This window comes from Larimichthys crocea, chromosome XI (genome assembly GCF_000972845.2).
Source record: "Larimichthys crocea isolate SSNF chromosome XI, L_crocea_2.0, whole genome shotgun sequence".
NCBI classification, from domain to species: domain Eukaryota; kingdom Metazoa; phylum Chordata; class Actinopteri; family Sciaenidae; genus Larimichthys; species Larimichthys crocea.
In genome coordinates this window covers 20,661,472-20,683,335 of record NC_040021.1, presented here as the reverse complement: position 1 = coordinate 20,683,335, position 21,864 = coordinate 20,661,472, and the positions used below count along the sequence as shown (strand labels likewise).

Below are 21,864 nucleotides of genomic sequence, written 5' to 3'. Positions count from 1 at the left end.
TTCTTCTTCTTCTTCTTCTTCTTCTTCTTCTTCTTCTTCTTCTTCTTCTTCTTCTTCCTCTTCCTCTTCTTCGTAGTGGTAGTAGTAGTAGAAATGGGACACATTGCCTTTAAAGAGACCAAACAACAGTTCAAATTTGGACAAACTTAAAAAAAGAAAACACTGGCAGATGTTACTTAATATGTTTTTGTATTCCTTCATGGACACAACTGAGCATAAATATTGAAACATATAAAGGTGGATTGCATGATGCTGTATCCACAGTGACAATACAGAACTAACATCCATCACTTTGAAAACATTGGGAGTTCAGGAGGAAAGAGAAAAATCTGAAATATGTAAAAACATCAGTACAAGGCAGTGGAAAAAGGAACATGCTCATCACATTTCATTTTCTCCTTTTCAATGAAATGTAGTGTTAACAGGCGTATTCTGTTGTGTTACTTGTACCCGACAAGAAACACAACTTTTGGACCATAAAGCTCTGCTTTTGGACAAAATGATACAAAGACAGGTTAAGCTCCCAATGCAGATAAACAAAGACTCATCTAGAGGACAATTTGGTACGTTCAAGAAAGATTTAAAATGAATGTTGTTCACAGTAACAGAGTGCTTTATCTTAATTTTTGTATTTAAACTATCTGTGTTTTTGAACGTGCTCTGTTGTCAAACACAATTCAAATGTAACTTTGTTCCACATTGAGTTTTTACTGTCATGATGTGGCTGTTTGCACGCTGCAGGAGGAGACTAGATTTGATCATAAATCCAGATGTTGAACAGGAATTTTAGGGTTACACACTTAAAGGATAAGCATTAAAACATTGAGCACCAAAAGTATAAACACAGGGTAAGTGCCTGAGTTACTGTAATCCAAACTGAAAACCATGATGACACTGAAATGTGTTTTGTCATAAGCTGGTAGACTTTTTCATTTTTCATACCAAGCGCTAAAACTCCTTATGGACACTACACATACAGCATCATTCATGCAGACTGTTTTATGATACTACGCTTTGTTATTAATAGGGCACTTTGTACCAGTATCACAGACAGTACAATGCTTCTCTTTAAACCGTCTTTTTTAAAATGATACAAGGAATGTTTAGAGTAACTTGTATTGAGGGAAACACAAGGATCTTTGTTTAACAGTGCAAAAGATAATGGTAACATAAATTTGAAAGAAAATCATCATTTGGCCCATTGAACGATCCTAATGATCGTAATGACAAGCTTCTGTAACAAAAGACAAATGTATCGACAGCTACGACTGCTACAAAGATGAGAGGAACACTAGTAAGAGATAAACTTACTTCTTCTGTTAACATAAATATTATTAGGAGTAATGAACACTTGTGTGTGGTATCTGTTCAGCCTAAGATGAAATATCCACACAAACAGTAGTAAACAAGAGTTTTTGAGCAATGAGTCTTAAGAGTTTTTACTGTTTGGTGTTGCGTTGAGCACCCTTTAGTTATTCATAAATCTTGGACTGATGGCTGAGGTTCATCATCAATCTTAGTGTGTTAAATTACTCCAAAGCTTCAGTCACTGTAGAAGAAATTGAAGCTTATGCCTGTCATGTTGACTCCAAACTGGAGAGCCAAGCTTTCTCATCCTCACTCTCTTTGTGACATTTCCCATTACAGTACAAATGTCTGGAATATAGATGAAAGAGTCTAAGTCCGGAGGGGCAGCCAGTGTCCAAGCCCTTCAAAGAACCTCCGTACGTTTGTGATGTAGAAGTCGACGTTGTGACTGAAGTCAGTGCAAATGTTGGAGTAAGTGTCCACCAGGGTGCAGTACAGGGCGGTTCCACCTATGCTGATCACCACGGTAACCAGACAGAGCAACAACAGGATCAGGCAGGAATCTCCACCTACGTCATCTACAAGAAAGATAATGGACAAATGTAATTTGCTTTTTTATGGTGTCAAAATAATTTGACAGGTTGTCTGTAGCACACAGATTTCACCACCTACTGCCACCTTGAAAGGTTTCCTCTACATTTTGACAGAAATGTTTACATTATAGACGAGTTAAACTGTACCTTGCTCAGTGCCGTCCTCTGGCTCACTGAAGCGTACTTTGCGCTTGGAGATTTGTTTGGTAACAATGTTGTTTGGGGGAGGCAATCCATCTAGAGATGCTCGCCTCCTCTTCAGAATAGAGACCAGACCATCTGGAGATGAACTCTTGAGGAGACACAGAAACAGGAAAAATGTTGTTAAAAGGACCACGTTTTTCATATCAGTAGAACTGATATGATCTGTAGAATGTGATAAAGGTTTCCAATAGAAATGTTTAGTAATGCCCAGGGTGTAATAAACCATAGTTTAATACGTAGTAACATTTAGCCTATTGTCAGAATGGGCGGTCAAACCAAGCATTGTGGTAGCATAGAGTTTTTAGACTCATGCCATATGTCACAATTAAATGCTCCGTTACAGACCCACCACTGAATATAATGAAAGAAGAAAATAATATAATTCTAGCAGGACAGTTTAAAAAACACCTCTCGGCCTAATGAAAGTCTTTTGACCCGATCATAATCTCTAAACAAACCACACAGCACGATCATATGCTGACTACTGAAATAGAGCCATCTTTACAGCTGTCTGTCTCATCTGCTGCCATAATTTATAGTTTATTGTTATTTACTGAGGTCAGTGGGTCCACTGTTTGCTAAATATTGCAGTGGTCTGTCTGTCAAATCTGTAGATATACATTAGTATATCATGTTTGACTTGGTCAAATCTGAATTTTCTGGAGTTACCACTGTGGAAATTGTGACATTAAAGCGGAATACTGCATGTTTTGTTGTTGTTTTTTGAAACTGTAAGAACAAGTAATAATTGTGAGTGTGAGCAGAAACGTTTTTCCAGATCAGTCCAGATATAAACCACGTGAGAACTGAAAAGAAAGTATAAAGGTGATTGGGACAGTATCCAAGGTAGATTTTATAGTTATTTTATTTTATTTCACAGCTTTTCACACTAATTTCCTATAGTGCAGCTCTTGCCACTGATGAAAAAGTGTCACAAAAAAGTAACATTTTGTAGAAAGCAGTGTAATTAAATTTTTAAAACATCAAAAATATGGAGTGTTGTTTAGCTCAGTTGTACAAAGGCTACAGTCCTTGCCGCGGCAGCCCAGGATTCGAATCTGACCTGTGGTTCTTTCCCATGCTACCATGTTGATGCATGATGTTTATCATGTACACCGTTTAGCTTAGCATGTTAGCATTGTAACATTTGCTAATTAACATTTAATGCTAAGTGTAGCTGAAGATGATGGAAATGTCGTTTGTATACAATTTGGTCATGGCGCTAGAGGAAAAGTCATCATGACTGAACCAAATATCATGGCAATTCATCCAATTCTAGTTGAGCCATTTCACTGAAAACCATTAATGTAGACCTTAAGGTGGCACTAGAAGGGATCACAAAAATATGCAGGATTCATCCTCTGGAGATCCAAATGTCTCTACAAAATTTCACAGAAGTCATGTTGATATTGAGATATTTCACAGATAAGGTGAATTTTCTGACTTGCTGGTAGTGCAAGGAAAAGTCAGAGAATTACCAAAGTCATTAGGGTTCATCCTCTGGGTATCATAGATATTTGTAAATATATATGTATATATATTGAGATATTTCTGTAAAAGTCAAATGTTTCAACCTGCCACTGGCACTAGAGGGCTGACACTAAGTCAGAGGATCTTTATGATTCATCCTCTTGGGATCATGAATGTCTGTTTGAAGTGTCATCCATCCAGTAGTTGTTAAGATATTTCATTCTGGACCAATGTGGTGGATCAACTGACAGACCGACATTGTCATCCCTAAAGCTATGCTGCAAGCATGGCTAAAAATCTAATGCAACATCAAGCCACATTTACAGGAAGCTGGCAAATACACACAGCATTTTGTTAAGCAATCTTTAAAGCACAAGGTGCTATGAGTTAGTGGTAGTGGTATGAATACATGAACATTAGCAGTAGATATGAGCCATGTAACTCATGATCTCCCAGCCAGCAGGTGGCATGCCAGATATGCAGCAAACAGAACTGAACTAAGGGAAACGTCCAAAGCCACAAAACATCCTAAAAAATGACTCATCCACAACAGAAGGACATGTCTTTCAAATATTTTGAACGCTTTATTGTGCTCTAAGACTTCATTCCACTGTGTTTGAAAGGACACAGTGTGGCTTTCTCACATATCTCACTGTCAACAAAGTGATCTATTATACAGCCCATAAACTAATGCTGCTGCCTGCTGCTCAGTTTTGTTCAGCCGGTCAAAACAGTGACCTGCTGAGGACTGAATGAGCAACGAGCTATCAGACTAAATGGGCTTGTTTTTGAGAGAGAGACACTGTGGCTTCACATGTGTCTGTCAGGAATGCCAGGAGAGGAAATACCGGACTAATTGCTATAATGATTATACTGGATATGTGGATACCCTTGAGTTGAGGACAAAAATGAATTATTTTTACATAAATAAAATGAACCCTTAAATTAGTTGATGGGTGGTAGAAGGGTGGTCAAGATATGTACTGAGTTGTTGGGAGGACAGGCTTGATACATTTTTAAATTGCTTACTTAACAACCAAAATATATGCTGATAATGATATATATCTACCACAAGCCAAAAAAAAATTAAGTTATGCTTTTGAACAGAGGTTTGTCATTTATTTTTATTGCTAACTGGCATTCATTTATTCCAGCTTTCAGCATTGCTGTATTTTCTGAATTGGCTGTCTAGTGACACAAATTATGTTTTTGTGACTGTAAAGGAGAAGAAACTTGCTTGGTTAAAAGCCTCATAAAATTGTGACTTTATTGTTGTCTTTGCAAAATAAAGTGGTCCCACCCTCCACTAAACCTCCACTGGATTACATAACTACCATGATCCTGACCCCATCAATGCTACGCCCTCAGCCAGTACTAATTGTTTGGAATAGCTCTGATTTAATCTCCACCTCTAGGAAGAACCAGCCACCTCCCCACCCAGCCCTTTCAGCAGTGTTTGAGGCAGAATATGATGTCTTGGCTCAGGCCCTGGCTCAGTAATCTAACCCATTTGGCAGGGCAGACAATCCCAAGCGTCAGGCCACACCAGCGAACATGGGTGGAGGTTTCTGAACATAGAGTAGATGGCGATGATCTAACCTAGGGACCTCAGAGATTATTCATGGGCGTATCCCACTAAAGACAAAGAGCTGTGAGAGAGAGTAAAACTTGAACAAATAATCTTTCTTTCTGCAGATGGAAAGTATAACAGACGGTGAAAGCAGAGATCAATGAGAGGAAGGAAGGAAGGAAGGTAGGATAGATGCATGCAGGAGATGATGCGTGGATGGTGAGGAGAAAGGAAAGAAGGCAGGAAGGAAAGAAGAAAAAGATCAAGAGAGAGATACAGGGTGGGAAAAGATATTTATACCCTCCCATATTCATCAGCAGCTCTATTTTATACATCCATCTCATACCCACATTACATTCTGTTTCACCAAAATGCTTTTTAGTTATTACTTCATCTCCACTAGTAATAATAAATATCAAGTATAAAAGCAAACAAAAATCAACAGACACAAAGTGTATTCTTACCCCCTCTGTGTGGGACAGCTTGGCCAGGTCTTTGTCTGAAGCCTGGGGGACTCCTGTTGGCCACTCCACCTTCACCTCCTCCTCTTCTGGTGTCTCCTCACGCGGCATCTCGTCGTCGTCCTCCTCCTCCTCCACTTCTACTTCCTGTCCTTCCTCGTACATCTCTTCTTCTCCTCCTTCCTCCTCCTCACCTCCCTCCTGATGGCCTGTGTGTGGTGAGGGAAGCTCTGATTCTGAGCTCTTCATGCTTTGCTCTTGTTCAACGTCCAGGTGAGTTGTTTCAGGCTTGTTGACTGGGATTAGGGGGAAACAGGACATTGGTTATTAATTATGGAGTATTACTGTATGTGAACTTAGTGTGTATTGATACAGACAGAAACAGATAACTCTACCAAGGTCAAAGGAGGTAATTTGGACATTTAAAGGAGGATGAAGGTTAGAATTGGATGAAAAGAAAGTAATGTCACTTGGTCCACCACTTTGGCTGGAGTGCCAAGAAATTCTGTACATTCATAGTCACTTTGGTGATCTCCTAACTTTTCATCTAGCACCACTAACAGGTAGACATTTGACATGATTTTTAGTAAATGTCTCCACAACTGTAAGATGGATTACCATTATATTTGATACATACATTCATGTCATGTATGTATCAAATATGTGCAAAGTTCCCTCATGCTTTAAACGCTCCACAATAATCCCTGTCCCCAATTAGCCCACCATCACAGGACTGACTGACTACAGGCCGGTCGCCATCACATCTGTAGTCATGAAGTCCTTTGAGATACTGGTGTTGTCGCACCTGAAGGACATCATAGACCCCCTGCTGGACCCCCTGCAGTTTGCCTACCGGGCAAACAGGCCAGTGGATGATGCAGTCAACATGGGATTGCACTACATCCTCCAACACCTCGACTGTGCAGGGACGTACGCCAGGATCCTGTTTGTGGACTTCAGTTCAGCGTTCAACACCATTGTCCTAGACATCCTCCACACCAGACTCACCTAGCTCACTGTGCCCTCCTCCACCTGTTAGTGGATTACAAACTTCCTGACTGACAGGAAGCAGCAGGTGAGGCTGGGGAGCATCACATCCAGCACCCAGACTATCAGCACTGGCGCCCCCCAGGGGTGTGTGCTCTCCCCACTGCTTTTCTCCCTTTAAACCAACGACTGCACCTCAAGAAATCTGTCTGTTAAGCTCCTGAAGTTTGCAGACGACACGAAACAGTCATCGGCCTCATCCAGGACAGGGACGAGTCTGCATACAGATGAGAGATCGACGGCTGGTCTGCTGGTGTGGTCAGAACAATCTGGAGCTAAACACGCTCAAAACTGTGGAGATGACATTAGACTTTAGGAGAAGCCCCCCCACTCTGCCACCCATCACCATCACCGAACTGCTGTTGAAACCTTCAGGTTTCTGGGCTCCACAATCTCCCAGGGACTGAAGTGGGAGACCAACACAGTCACTATCATCAAAAAGGCACAGCAGAGGTTGTACTTGTTGCGCCAGCTGAGGAAGCTCAATCTGCCTAAGAAGCTGCTGACACAATTCTACTCTGCCATCATTCAGTCTGTTCTCTGCTCTTCAATCTCTGTTTGGTTTGGATCGGTCACCAAACAGGAAAAGAACAGCCTGCAAAGGACAATAAAGCCTGCAGAGAAAATTATTGGTGCCAGCCTGCCCTCCATCCTAGACCTGTACCTGTCCAGAGTCAGGAAACGGACAAGTGACATCTCTGCAGACCCAACACACCCTGGTCACAAACTGTTTAAACTTCTCCCCTCTGGGAGGCGCTACAGAGCTCTGTACGCCAAAACTTCCAGACACAAGAACAGTTTTTTCCCTCAAACTGTCTCTGTGATGAACAGCTCAAAACTGGACAAATGCAACATCACCTGTAAAAAATCTACTGTATATTTAGATTTGTTATCTCATCCTTGCACTATGCACAAATGCACCAAAAAGAAAAAAAATTCTTGTCTATACACACAGATATTTATGTGTGTGTATATATATATATATTTACCTATTCACCTTTTTTACATGTAGCTAGCTTTGTCTGTGTTCTTGTTTATGTCTGCGTTTTTTCTATCTATTTGTACAAAGATTCCTCGTGTGTTCACATACCTGGTGAATAAAAGTGATTTTGATTCTGATTCTGATGTCACTCACAGGATGAATTGTAATAACTTTGTTGATGCTCTGACCTTTCATCTAGCCCAGGGGTGTCAAGCTAATTTGGGATATAAACAGCCCAATCCAAACTCAAGTTGGGGTGAACTATTAAAATAATTGCATACTAACCTATAAATAACATCAAATCATTTTCATTTAGTGTGAAAAAGTACAAGTGGGCCGCTTTGGCAGGCAGGTTCTGGACCACCGGTCCCTGATCGAGCATCTGCCCAATATTTATGACTAAATACCTGCAAATCTAACATGCATTAGACATGTTGTGCCTGTTTAACATCAGTATGTTAGCATTGTCCCAAAGCAGTGGCTGCAGACTCTTAGATAGTAACACGTGTTTACCTTCATCATGACAGGATTGCAGCATCTCGTTCTTGCTCTCAGTGTCTGACGGCGTTGTATTCAGTGTGGTCTGTTGAATCAAACATGGCAGATAAAACTTAATTATTATTATAGAAAACTGGACAAAGATTAATATACAGCAACACAGAAGATGTGGTATATACAGTATATTCTGTTTCAAAATAGAAACATGTCTTACCTGTTCCACACTGATGGCTGGTCTGAGTGATGCCAAGAAATGGAACACCAATACAGAGGAAAACCAGGCAGAAAGCAGGAGAAAGAGAAAAAAGACACAGAGACAAAGAGTTAGAGAAAGGTCAGACAGGGTTCATGTTTATATGGTTCATTTGCAAAAATGGAGATCTCAAATCATGTTTTTCTTATTGCGCACCAAAGGGAATATCAATCAAACTGTTGCTCTTTATACATTTCAAAAATGGCTTAATTGTTTTTGCAGATTAACTATCTCTGTTTCTCAGGCATCTCCAGCAGCAGTTGGCATCTGTCCTCAAAAATCAAATCCACCTGCACCAAATGACTGTGGGCTGCAATAACATACCAAGAGAGTCACAGGATATGTGGGGCACAACAGCGTCTGGCATGCAGACCTGCGGTATTTATTTGTCTGTGTCTGCTGGAAATTGAAATCCTGCAAAAATCTTTTCTGCCCTGTCAGAAATATAGATTTTTCCAACGATTCCCTTGTGTGTCTGTATACTCAAGTGGGGTACAAAGACAGAGGTTGATTACACTAAAGCAAAATTGGGCACTAAAAGGTTTTAGTCTGATGAAAGTAATGGGAGGAAATGGCATGAGGGAATCTAGTCGAGCTGTTTATAGTGAATGTTTTTGCTGTCTGTGTACTGAGGTGTCAAAGACACAAACGTGTGGAAAGTCTGCATCTGACTTTATTTATGGGAAGTATTGTGGCTGATCACAAAAGGCATCAGACAGAAGAGATTTCATCAAATCCCCTGTCGATGTGTTGTGGTATACCTGAGGTGTGTCCTGCAGATCTGGCTCAGGGTCTCAATGTGTTTTTGGCTGATGCCATCTGTCTCAGTGGGCAAACTACTCTCAGTGTTCTTCTTCTCCCTCAACTGGCTCTCTGGGAACACATGTGGGGTAGAGGTGCACAGAAAATAAATGCACATAGCCACTTTTTCACAGAATTACATTTAGGTTCTTTATCACTGATAATACAGCATGTAGAGAGAAGAAAAAGATGCATGTTTTACCCCAGTTCTCCTGCAGGGCGGCGAGGTTAGACAGCAGACGTTCATGATAGAGCTTCTCTAACTGAAGGAACTGGATGGCCCACTGGTCTGGTAGCATCACTAGTTAAAGACTTTCAATCAAACATCTCAGATTAACTACAGGTTTAGTATTTACTGACTGGGTCAGTTTGATGACACCTGCAGCCCTCTAGACTAGACTAGACTAGACTAGACTAGACTAGACTAGGACTTCCTAGGCCAAATTCCCTCAAATTTAAGGACCTCACATTGCATAATTTGACACATGGATCAATGTTAATTCCTGTTACAACAAGAAGAATTATGTTACGACCATATGAAAGGGGTATGAAAGAAATAACATAAAAACAGATTTTAAAGGTTATTAAACAAAAGTAGTTTATTAAATAAAAGTTGAGATCGTTTTTAACAAAAGGAGGTGAGGCAAAAGGGAAATAAGGGCGAGCACGTGCTGTTAAACGAACAAACCAATATAACAAAAGGAGAACTCTAAACAAAGCCTATTTTATCTAACTAGAAAATCAAAACGAGAAAGAAAAACCTCACTAACTACGCTACTAGCAAATAACAAAAACACATCAAAACAGCACCTCTAAACTAATGAACAATAGCAGAACACAGTCTGTTTGCTAATGTTAAGTAAAAAAAGAATTCTTGCACAAAATATAAAAATGTAAGCACTGTCAGTGACCTATGTCTATTAATGTCTATTTTAAAAAACTTTTCCCTCAAATTCACAAACTTTCAAGGTTTTCAAGAACTTGGAACCATGTTAATTTAATGTTCATGTTGCACTGAATTATACTTTGCATACATAATTCTTGTTTGAATGAACCATATGGAGTCTGGGGACTCATGGTGCACAAAACATGCAAAAGGTCAAATAGAAGACTGAAATGCTTCAGCCTTTGTCTCTCCACCTTTTCTTTTTCTTTCTTTCAGTAACCAGCCACAGAGCTGTTGCGACTAAACACCTTCTGTGTCATAATCCTTCCTTGCCATGCATTAGGCCTTCTCATTTTCTCTCTCCTTATCTTGTTCTCTTCCCCCTCGCACATAAACTTGTAAACACAAACCGTCCTCCTTGCAGCAATACAGGCTAACAACTGTTGCCAGGCCAACAGCAGAAACAGAGCCAAAGGAAACTACCTCTGCAAGCCTTCAGGGCTTTGAGCCAAAGTATGGGGAACACCCTGAGTGACTGAGAGACAAATGAACAGATAGAAAACAACAACGAGATGTAGAAGCATAGACAGGGAAAGATGAATAACAAACTTCTTATCCTCTGACATATTTTGCTTTTACATTTTCATATATTTGAATATTATTGATTTGTCCCTGTAGACCATGAACTCGGTTTTCACTGAGATAGAAGCACTCTTACATTTTTGTGATGATCACACTTGCCAGTCTCACTCAGTCACGACTCAGCTGGAAAGGATTGTCAAATAGCACAATGCATAAAAACAGAAGTCACCATGCACTTGAAAGGATACAGTCCTCTTTGATCGAGTAGGCCTCTGCAATCTGAAAAAAAAAAAGAAAGATAATTGGACAAACAGGAGGTACAGTACACTGATTCACATAGTCATTGTGTGGTATACAGAACTGTACTGTGAATCAAAATAACGCTGAAACAAGTCATGTGACAGCTTTCCAATGTGAAACATCAGCATCAGAGCCCACAGTGACCTTAAACCATGATGCTGTTTCACTCCTGTCAAACACTTATTAGGCTTTTCAACCAAATGTAGATGTTTATGTTTGAAATTCACTAAATTCCTTCAAAGATGAAGATCACATGACAGCACCATACCGAGAGGCAGAACCATGCAGACACCCTGTCAGACGTGAAGTCACATGCAACTACTCATGGTCCGGATTAACGTGTCTCTGCTTTTTTCCCATCAGCTTATATGATCATCAGACTATATGATTTGGTAAATCTAGAGATGGGGACGTTTAACATCCTCTTTAATTCCATGCTAGCAGGAAGTTTAAGGGCAGCAACTAATGATTATTTAAATTATCAATTTATCTAATACATCAATCACATACGGTATATGTCAACCTGAAACCAGAGAATGATTTGCCTGAAAAATGACTGAAATGACTAATCAATTATGAAAATTAACCTTTGAGCATAACTTTGCACACTCTTTCTACTCAGTGACCTGTATTTTCCTGTATATTATTTATGAACTTTGTGTAGTTTTTCTATGAACTTGTTGCTGTCAGCGTCGGCTAAACAGTAGCCCAGTTAACAACACTTGGAATTAATTAAGCATATTCTCTCAGAGACTGGCATCAATGAACTGAACACATAGTAGGCTAGGGCTGCCACGATTAGTCGATTAGTCACGATTATGTCGACGAACAAAATCATTGACAACTAATTTAGTAGTCGATGTATAATTTTTTGTTGTTGTTTTTTTTACTTTGCTTTTCTCTCGAAACTGTGGCTGCAGCTTCCACTGCCGTGTCTGCCTTTCTGTCACATACACACACACACCCACACCCCTAATTGGTGTCAGGCCTGACTGTACCGTATATGATACCATAACACAGACCCTCCAGGAATTCACAATGTTGCGATTTGCAACTTCAACGCAACTTCAGTGAATCCCCGTGAATTCAGGGCGGTGTTGCAATTTTAACCAATCACCACGATTTTTCTGCAACTTCCGTGTAGTCTGCCTGGGGGATTCAACTCGGCGGGTCAGGGACGGCCGCACGGTGCCGGAGGATCCCCTCGTGGGACCTCTCCCCGGCACTGGCTGGCCTCTGCCGGGCGCATTTCCTCCGCGGCGGCTCTGGGTTGGCATGGAAAGACTTGGGGGTGAAGGTGGCTCACGGCTCCGTCCGCGAGCTTTACAGTGCCCGCCCACCAGCCCCTCTCCGGGACGGTCAATTTACGTATGATCCGATTAGTCGACTAATCGAAAAATAATCGGTGATTAGTCGACTATCAAAATAATCGTTTGTGGCAGTCCTATAGTTGGCGTGGACAGATTACATAGTGATGGGTCTTTTGCCATGGGTTTGGGTGTCATGTTTAGTGTTTCCGTTTTATTTTGAAATACTCCTCTCTCCTCCTGTCTAACTTCACTTTCTGCTTTTGACGGGTTTCCCACCAGTTTTGATCGTCTGTTCCATCCTGATTACTTTCACTTGTCTTCACCTTCGTATAGACCTTATTCCCTCTGTTCTTTGGTGCCAGTGTCATGTCTTCTATGTTCTGTTCCTCAGTGCTGTCTTTGTGCTTCATTCTGCGCTCTTGCTCATATTAACTTTGAGTTCTGTAGTTTTCACTGTTGGACTTTTGCTCGTAGTTTTATCCTTAATGTTTGCGTTTAGTTTGTTTTTTGCCCATACTCCTTAGCAGCCTTTGTTTTGTTTTTTTGTGTTTACTTGCCAGTTCGTAAAAAGTTATTAGTCTCCTTTTGTTCATTCCACCATCATGACTGCATTTGGGTTCACTATCTTGAGCTAAATCATGACATCGTTGACCACAGAAATGTAAAAGATCCCTCCTCCACGGCAAGTCCAGAAATCCATTTCACTTGAAACTACAGCTGAACAACCCTAAAACTGTTATTCATGATGGAGATGAAAAGAAGCTGCCTTATAAATATTATCAAACACAACACAGTATTACAAGAAGCAGTTAAAGGAAAATGTTGATGCAGGTTTATCAGCAAAACTATTTTCCATTCATGTTAGTAGGAACTTGCTTCTTGCACACATATCTTCCCTGTTAATTCAACAACCTTCTTGCATTCTCTCATTTAATTGATGATGTTTGCACTTGTAGCTGTATCCTGCATTTATCATAATCATGGTTCACCAAGAGCCAAACTTCCAATCAGAGGCAGATGTGAAAACGTACATGAAAGCCTAGAAATTAGTCTTTTTAACACACTCTTCTGCTGCTTTGATGAATTCTTTTGTCTTCATTTTCCTGATTTTATTTTGGGTATGTTTCATATTTATCAAACGATTTCAGGTCTGGTACAACAGATTAGCAGATGCTGGCAGATATAACCAAATATGGACCCTCATGTCTCATGAATCAAAGACATGTTTCTGCTAAAAGGGGGCCTACATACTGAACACAGAACCATTACTCACGTCAAATTCCTTGTAACTGGAGTATATTTATGCTATGAACAAATTCTCCTTTTCTTTCTTATTATTTGAAGTGAAACAGCTTTGCCTTCGTTACATGATTTCAAGGTGCTGGAATAGCTGTGTGAGTAAGTGAATCATATTGTCAAAGTGCAACCTGCACCTGCAACATAAAACCACTGCTGTGATCCTTTCCAACTAAACACAGAGACTGAACCAAACTCTATTTATCACACCTCTATTTAGCATCTCCATTTGAATGCTGTAATTGTGATCTAAGGCATTGGAGGCAGCAGGAGATGAACAAAAGAGCAGAGGTTGCCAGTTCAAATCCCTTCACCAGCACAGTACAGGGGTTGCATAAACTTTTCTGCTTCAGTAATGACAGCTGATGTCTACGTAAGCAGTGCATTTGCAGGGAATGTTTAAGATTCACAGACAGCTGACCTTTTTAAAGTATAAACCGAGCTACCTGCATGTTCTACCAAGCTTATTTGAAAGTCTGAGAAACACCAGATGAGAGATGTGTTACATTTGTCTCAGCTAACTGTGAAAACATAGACTTTGGAATCAGGTCACACAGGAAGACTGCCACACGCACACATACTGCAGATGTAAGCATCTAGAAACTCATGAACATATGTAGATGCATACACACCCACACAAGAAGCCATTCTGACTAAATAAAGACATATATTCCCTGTGGATATGGGAGAAAAAATATCCTGGTGCACACACACCTGATGCAGGGATTGCGGCAGCAGTGTGTAGTCACTGTTCTCTCGGAGGGACTGAAGAGAGGCCAGTAGCTCCGGGCTGGGGCCCAGCGGTCCGTCTCCAGAGACACATCCTGGAAACAAACAAACAGTAGAATGAAATATACCTGATGTTTCAGAAACATGATGGTAACTTCCAACAGGCTTGATTTGTAAATTCTGATCACAATTTCTTTGCTGTGTACTGTACTGTACTGTACTGTACTGTACTGTACTGCTGTGTTGAACATGTAATTAATAGATGATAGAAATATAAGCTTAATGGTACAAAAATGTATGCTGTACATTATTACTTAAAGGGACATAACAACTATTTTACAAATTACAGTAAAAAGCCTGTAAATATTGCTGTATAATCTCCTCATTAGTTTAAATGACCTGATTAACAAAGAGAAAATATTTTACAACGTACAATGTATTTACCTTTGGGTGTGTTCATGTATGGGTGTGTGTGTGTGTGTGTGTGTGTGTGTGTGTGTGTGTTCATGTATGTGTGTGTGTTCATGTATGTGTGTGTGTGTGTGTGACATGGGAACCCAGGAAGACATGGTAGATGCTAAATGACAAACAGGCTGTTACCACAGTGGGTTTCCATCAGTGACAGCCTGTCAGCACCTCGCCTGTATCGTTAGATTAGATTAGATATACTTTATGTATCCCACCATGGGGAAATTCACTTGTGACTGTGACAATTAGTCACTATTAGCTGTAACTGTATGGGCTATTTTAGGAAATTGGTGTGAACCACTGTCCGTATTTAACTGATGTTTGCACTTGTAGCTAAATCCTGCATTCATCATAATCATTGTTAACCAGGAGTTAAACCTCCAATCAGAAGCAGGCATGCAAACTGAGAGCACATCAATACTTTTACGAATGAATTCAGGCCATGAAATATTTGGTACACCAGATTAGCATATTCTGGCACATATGACCAAATGTGGACCTCATTTTTAATGGAGAATAAAAGACATGTTCCTGCTAAAAGCATACTGATGATACATGTTCATCACTCACACCAAAACATGACAATTAGTTACCATTATCCATAGTTGTGCACAGTGCAACTCTTACATAACATAGCCAATCAGCTCCAGCTTTTTAGTACATCGCAAACATCCAAGAGTATTGGCTGTGGCTTCCTTGCGGCTTAGTATTACCCTGATCATCGTAAGCTCTGTTTTTTCCGGCACACCACAGCACTGTGGGAAAACCGGTCTACAGATGGATGATAAGCTTTGAGTTGTTCTGAAAAGCTTTCAGTCTGCAGCTCTCTGCAGAATAATGTGTGTTATTGTTCTGCTGTGTCTCTCTACTGTGCTATGAGGTTTATCTAAGTCTATAGTTGTTAAATAAATGAGCTGTAATGACATTTATATTTAAGAGTGACATTACCATTTGCATTAGCTGATACTGCAGAAAAGGCAATACTCACTGAGGTGTACAACCATAAAAAGCATTCGTACAGATAGCAATAAGATGTATATTACCTGTGACACTGTTGGTGCAAACGTCTTCCTCTCTCTGTGTAGTCCCACTGTCGGGACCTTTAGGTGGAATGATATTCTTGTTACCCATCACCCTCCCAAAAGCTTCTCTGAGAACCTCCAGCAGGCCGTGGCTGGAAAAACAGAAATTATTCTTGACTTTTATCAACGCGCTTCCTTTGACTGAGATAAGCAAATTTGTGGGTTATGTGTTTGTCGCCCCCAGAAAGAATTCAATGGCGTCTTGAGTACTGGAGAATGAGGTCTCTGCTGGTTTGGTTTGTGATCACTCTTGACGGAGCATATGATTAACCCTCCATCGCCTCTCCTGGGTGGTCAAGAAAAGAGACATTTGCTGATTTGTCCATCGTCTATAAAGGCCGGGCTGTGGAGGATGATGTTCTCTCCACAGTCATCTGCGTGTTTCTCTTACGTGCAGAATTCAGTGTAGCCTCCTTTCCTTGTCCCCAAGAAGCTGTCAAAAAATAGGTACATTTTAAAAAGAGAACATAAGGTATGCCTCATGCATGCTGCGGTATGTTCTGAGAAGGAGAGGACACATGAATTGAGAAATAAGAGAGATCTGAATGCAAAAAGAAGCAGCATTGCTGGTGAAATGGCAGTTATGTCACCGACTGAAAGGGTTGTCTTTGTGTCTAAACCATGACTGCCCATCGAGGCATGGCAGAGTGCTCCACTCTGAATAACCCTCAGTATGTCATAGTACTGTAGAATAATTAGCAATAAGTATGTCACAGTGCAGACAGACTTCACCCTGTAAAGAATAATCAATTCTCACATACCCAGGAAGGTTTATACAGGAGGGTCAACATATTATAACTTGCATTTATGAATGTGATTTATGTAAATGTAAGGTCCAGCATGTAAGACACTGTTGGCCCTCTACCACAGAGTCTGCCATGGTGAACATTCATAATTCTACAGTAGCCCAGATCGGACAACTGACTCTAGATAGGGCCTTTCATGCTTTTCATGCTCGCTGTAGTTTCTCGTCCACATTAGGAAGGAGCAGGTGAGGCGAGGGGGTTGCAATCAGCAAACGATAGATGCTACTAAAGCCTAACTACTGGTCCTTTAAATCAGTTGCAAATTAACCCTTATGACAGGTGCTGCCTCGTGGATGCCAGCGTCCAGTGCTTTATAGCTGCCCTGTAACTTACCAAATGTACAGCCATGGGGTTTAAGCTACATGCTAACACAGCATGTGATGTTGATAGTGTTCAACACCTTTAATGTTTACCGTGTTCACCATTTTAGTTCAGCGTGTTAACACGCTACCATTTGCTAGTCAGCTAAGGATGACGCCAAAGAGTCTGACAATGATGATGCGACATGAAAAGTCAGAGGAATTTCAAGGATCATTGAAGTGGTTAGAATTCATTAATTGTAACCACTTCCAAATAACCAAATTTCATGGCAGTCCATCCTATAGATGTGTGGCGAGAGGAGAAGTCAGTCAGCATCCAGGTTCATCCTATGGGAACTATGACTTTCTTTATAAAAATCTGCTGCGAATGGTTGTCGGGATGTTTCAGTCTGAGGTCCAAAATGGTGACCAACTGACAGACAGTCTCTTGTTCCAACATTGAAGCATCTTCCACAGTTTTCTGACATTTGATTGACTGAATGGTTCATTATATATAAAAAAAAAAAAATTGACTATTACTACTTATTGAAAATTAACTGAGAATTTGAATAATTTAAAATAGTTCGTTTCAGCCTCACTGGGTACAGAACACTACAGCAAAATAACATAAATATACAGTAAGTGCTGAAGATGAATTGTTACACATCTGATTTTTTAATGTACAGTGTTCTTTTTTATCATATGACATGTATGTGTACCACTGGATTTCATCTTTATATCTAGCTTTATAGCACCTAATTTATGCAATCATCTCAACCTCTCTCTCTCTCTCTCTCTCTCTCATGTAGGTCATTTCACAGTAAGTTCATATGGGTGTACCTGTAGCTGTTGACAAAAGGCTGACATTATCAGGATGAATGACCTTTTACAGGGCAGTCACTCTAACCTCTAACCGGTCCTGTCAATGTAATTAGCATAGGAAGATAGCAAACAGCATTATAAAAGGTTTGTGTTTCATCTGTTTGTTTATTTTAGTTAAATGTGTTTTCCTGCATTTTGGCTTCACAGACGATTCCCTGCTTTTAGACTACAGGTAAACACCTGCATCCTGTCTTAGCCTCTCTAGTGGGAACCATGTCACAAATGTGTGCAATACTGGAGTAAATTTATACACAAGCTCCACCACAAGCTTGAAAAAAAACATGGCTTCCTCTCTATAAAAATATTTCCGCCTCATGAAACCTACTTTTTCAGCCTGAGTGGTCTGAGGGCATGAAAGCTGTGTGATACTCTGAGTTCACACAGCACGATAACAGTCACATGAACGTTGTGAATTCTGCAACATGGAATGTGACACAAAGTACAAACGCTGGGAGCGGGGACTGACTCACAAGGATGTGTAGCATGAAGATAAGAATGATGCAGGGGAGGCTAAATATAAAAATCTGTGGAAATATCACTAAAACACATTATGACAGTCTCGGTTTGTTTTTATATTGTGTAGATTCTCCTGTGAATTGCTAGTGGTCTGTTTAAAAAAAAAAAGTTCATAAAAAAAAATTATAAAAAAAAATCTTATATATAATATATATATATATATATTATATAATATATATATATCTATAGCTAGTATATAAAATGTTTTCTTGTGATCTTTATCAATTAGATTTAAAAACGTTATATAAAAAGTTTTATATATATAAATGTTTTCTTTGATTCTTTATCAATTATTATTGATTTAAAAATATTCACTCTAAAACCACTTAACTAACTGTAGTGGCATCTACTAATGAAGTTGCAGATTGCACGACTGAACACCACCCACCTCACCCTCCCTCTCCAAGTGTGTAGGAGTGGCCATGATGCAAAAAGCCCTATCTAGAACCAGCGTTTAGTTTGTCCATCTGGGCTACTGTAGAAACACGGCGGTTCAACATGACAGACTCTGTGGAAAAGGACCCGCTCACTCTGCAGATATAAATGGAGTCATTCTAAGGTAATGATAAAACAACTGTTCAATACTGCAGTTCCTCAAACAGCCACATTAGGCTGGCTACAAAACAAGTCAAACTTCATAAGTCCCCATGTTAAGATGTCCAACTTCACAGCAGAAGTAAACATGTTTACAGCCTGGTACAAAAAACAGTTTTGGTCTCTATAGCAAATTTTTCTTAAGCTCCACAGACGCTCAACATCTTTGCCGATATTTAGATTAGCCGGCACGTCACGGAGGCAGGACTGCCAAGTTCGCAATGGCCACAGTCTCCACACTCTTCACAACAGCTCTTCAAAAACCTGTGTGACATCACGGATACGACGTCCATATTTTATACAGTCTATGGTTATTATAGACAAATTAAAACGTACTTAAGGATACTTATGGTAATTAATATTCCTTCCTATTCCTTCTAATTCTGACACACATTACCTATAAATTTTGTTTAAAATACTGGCACCCTTGAACACTTCATTATGGTTTTTACATCTGTTAGTTCTTGCTGACAAAATGCTGCAATCTTGCTTGAACATACAGGCCACCATGACTGTTGAACAGCTCCGTCAGACATTAAAGTCTTCATAGTTTAAAACATGAGCAGCTTTTGTTTCTAACTTTGACTGCGGTGGCTCCATTGAATTGACTAAAACAAGTGGGGTGGGTGGCTGGGTGTGCGTGCGTGCGTGTGCACGTGTCCGCTTTAACGCGTGCGTCGGGTGCGCGTGCCGCTGGCGCTTTCCTGCGACCACCAACCACCACCAACTCTCTCGCGCTCAATCACGCTGTTATTTTTTTCAGCCTGCATCGATCCTCCAACTGTGAGGCTAAAAAACAACAACAACACATGCAGCATCCTCATAATAAGCGTGATCTCTATAAAAAATGATATAACGTTTAGTGTTTCCCATTTTTCCTGCGACATCCATCTTAAATCCAGTGGAAGATAGTGTTCTATGGCGAGGTATATACATATGTCCAAGCATCTCTGCACCATACGGCAAGTTAATGCCGGAGATCACAACACAGGACCGTGTTATGGACACATGCGCTCACCTCTGTATGATGTCTCCCAGTTTAGTCGCCTGTACATCAGCGTGCTCCCAACAGCCTTTCGGTGTTTTTCCTCCTCCGTGTCGGCTCACAGCGGGCTCCACATCACCCTGTCATCTCTCTGTCCGTCTCTCTGACTCTGTCATGCTTCTTGTTTACGGTCCAATCCGGGGATTTTTTTCCCTCCCACCTCATTACAAAATATATATTCCTACATGTTTATTTATTTATTTCACAATGTGGTGGAGGCTGCCATCTTCTGGCAGATGTGTCACACTGGCTTCTGGCCGTTACGTAACAGCGGATGATAAAAACCCTACACCGGATTAGAAGGGAAATAGTGCAGACGTACACGGTCTTTACGTTGCGTTGTTACTGTTACATAAGCAGAATGGAAAACACATGTGAATTCATTAGATTGATCAGATTGATGAGGGACAGTCATTGTGATAATTGTGATGTCTTACCTGAATAACAAACTCCATCATCAACTCACTATTTAAGTCTATCATTTATATAGCCAGCAGCAGGCATCAAAAGATATACAGGCAACCTTAAATCCAGAAAATATCACAGTTGTGCAAATCAGTGCAACCCTCTCCACTGCACACTGCACCATATACAAGTGCTTGTGAATTCTTGAATAGGAGACAAATATTTCTTGATAGATCCTACAGTAGCAAACATGAATATGTATTCCTAAATGAGGTATTTAAATTGAGGATGTAGCAACATTTTTTAAATTTGAATAATGTATAATAAATGAACAATAATCGAAAACACAGACCCATATGAGCAACAAAAAGTCACATTAAATGTGAAAATAAACAAAATATAGTTTGAGTTTGTTTCCAGTCCGCAGCATGCACACGTGTTCTGGGAAACCATCAGCAGGCTGTCATGTTCTGTGTCCTCCAATTTATGGTTTATATGGTCTATATTCTAAAAAGGGAATAACTCATCCCTACCCCTCACAAAAGCTGGTAACCATTCATGTGGGAGGATATGTGTGTGGGACACTTTCGAGTGACTAGAAGGACTTTTTCAAGAAACTTATGAGGTAATGCAGGGAGATTTTAAATCACCCACTGACTAGAATTCAAATCTGGAAATCAGTTTACATTTCCATCAATAATAATAATAAATAAGTCCTCCATGTAACCTGTGAAGTAAATAGTAATGAGTTCCCCTCAGTCTGTATTCATGTCTGGTCTCTGATATTTGGCAAATGGTATGTGAGCGTAGTAACATTTCGATCACCACATATAGTATCACACCTACTGTATGTGTTTGAAGTGCAGGAGTTGGAAAGAATAAGAAGAATGAGAACAGCAGATTACTTTTTTAAAAATGGGATGCAGGATGGCACCTGAACACGTAACATTTGTGGCTTTTTAATTTATTTGAACAGGCTTACATAATCATCTGCCACAAGGCTTGTTTGTTAAATTACATTAAACTTCTCAGAAGAAGAAATGTAGCAGATCGTAATTAAAAAATAATAATGAATAGCACCATAAAGTACTCGTGTAAACCTAAAGTGATGCAGTTCCCACATTTTCATCCCAAATTAGATCCAGACCCATGCTGAGCATCTAATTTGGGACACACACACACACACACACACACACACACACACACACACACACACACACACACACACACACACACACAGCAATAATGCCTGCGAGTTTGTGGAACTTGAAATGATGTTAAATAATAAGGAAGTGGAGCAGAAAGAGAGGAAAGGCAAAGTCAGGGAAGGAAGGAATATTTGTGTGTGTGTGTGTGTGTGTGTGTGTGTGTGTGTGTGTGTGAGTCCATGTATGTGTGTGTGTGTGCGTGTGTGTGTGTGTTGTTGGGTTTTTTTCTCTCTTGTAATGAGTCTGACGTTATAATTGGGACGCTTTAG

The 21,864-nt window shown here is 40.2% G+C and overlaps 1 protein-coding gene across 2 annotated transcripts; it reads right to left on the bottom strand.

Annotated features, from left to right (window-relative positions):
• Positions 1–668: 668 nt before the first annotated feature.
• cnstb (consortin, connexin sorting protein b) lies at positions 669–20,230 on the bottom strand. 2 transcript variants are annotated; one of them, XM_019271117.2, is made up of 12 exons: positions 19,956–20,230; positions 16,232–16,273; positions 15,802–16,126; positions 14,276–14,385; positions 10,904–10,934; positions 9,390–9,476; positions 9,148–9,259; positions 8,348–8,369; positions 8,149–8,218; positions 5,610–5,902; positions 2,049–2,193; positions 669–1,886 (listed from the first exon to the last, which is right to left on the bottom strand). In XM_019271117.2, the coding sequence occupies exons 3-12, from the start codon at positions 15,887–15,889 to the stop codon at positions 1,678–1,680; spliced, it is 1,167 nt and encodes a 388-aa protein (XP_019126662.2). In that variant the 5' UTR covers positions 15,890–16,126; positions 16,232–16,273; positions 19,956–20,230; the 3' UTR covers positions 669–1,677. The 2 variants fall into 2 exon arrangements, with proteins under 2 accessions (XP_019126662.2, XP_010739392.3); XM_010741090.3 differs by having other exon boundaries at positions 15,802–16,273.
• Positions 20,231–21,864: the final 1,634 nt, after the last annotated feature.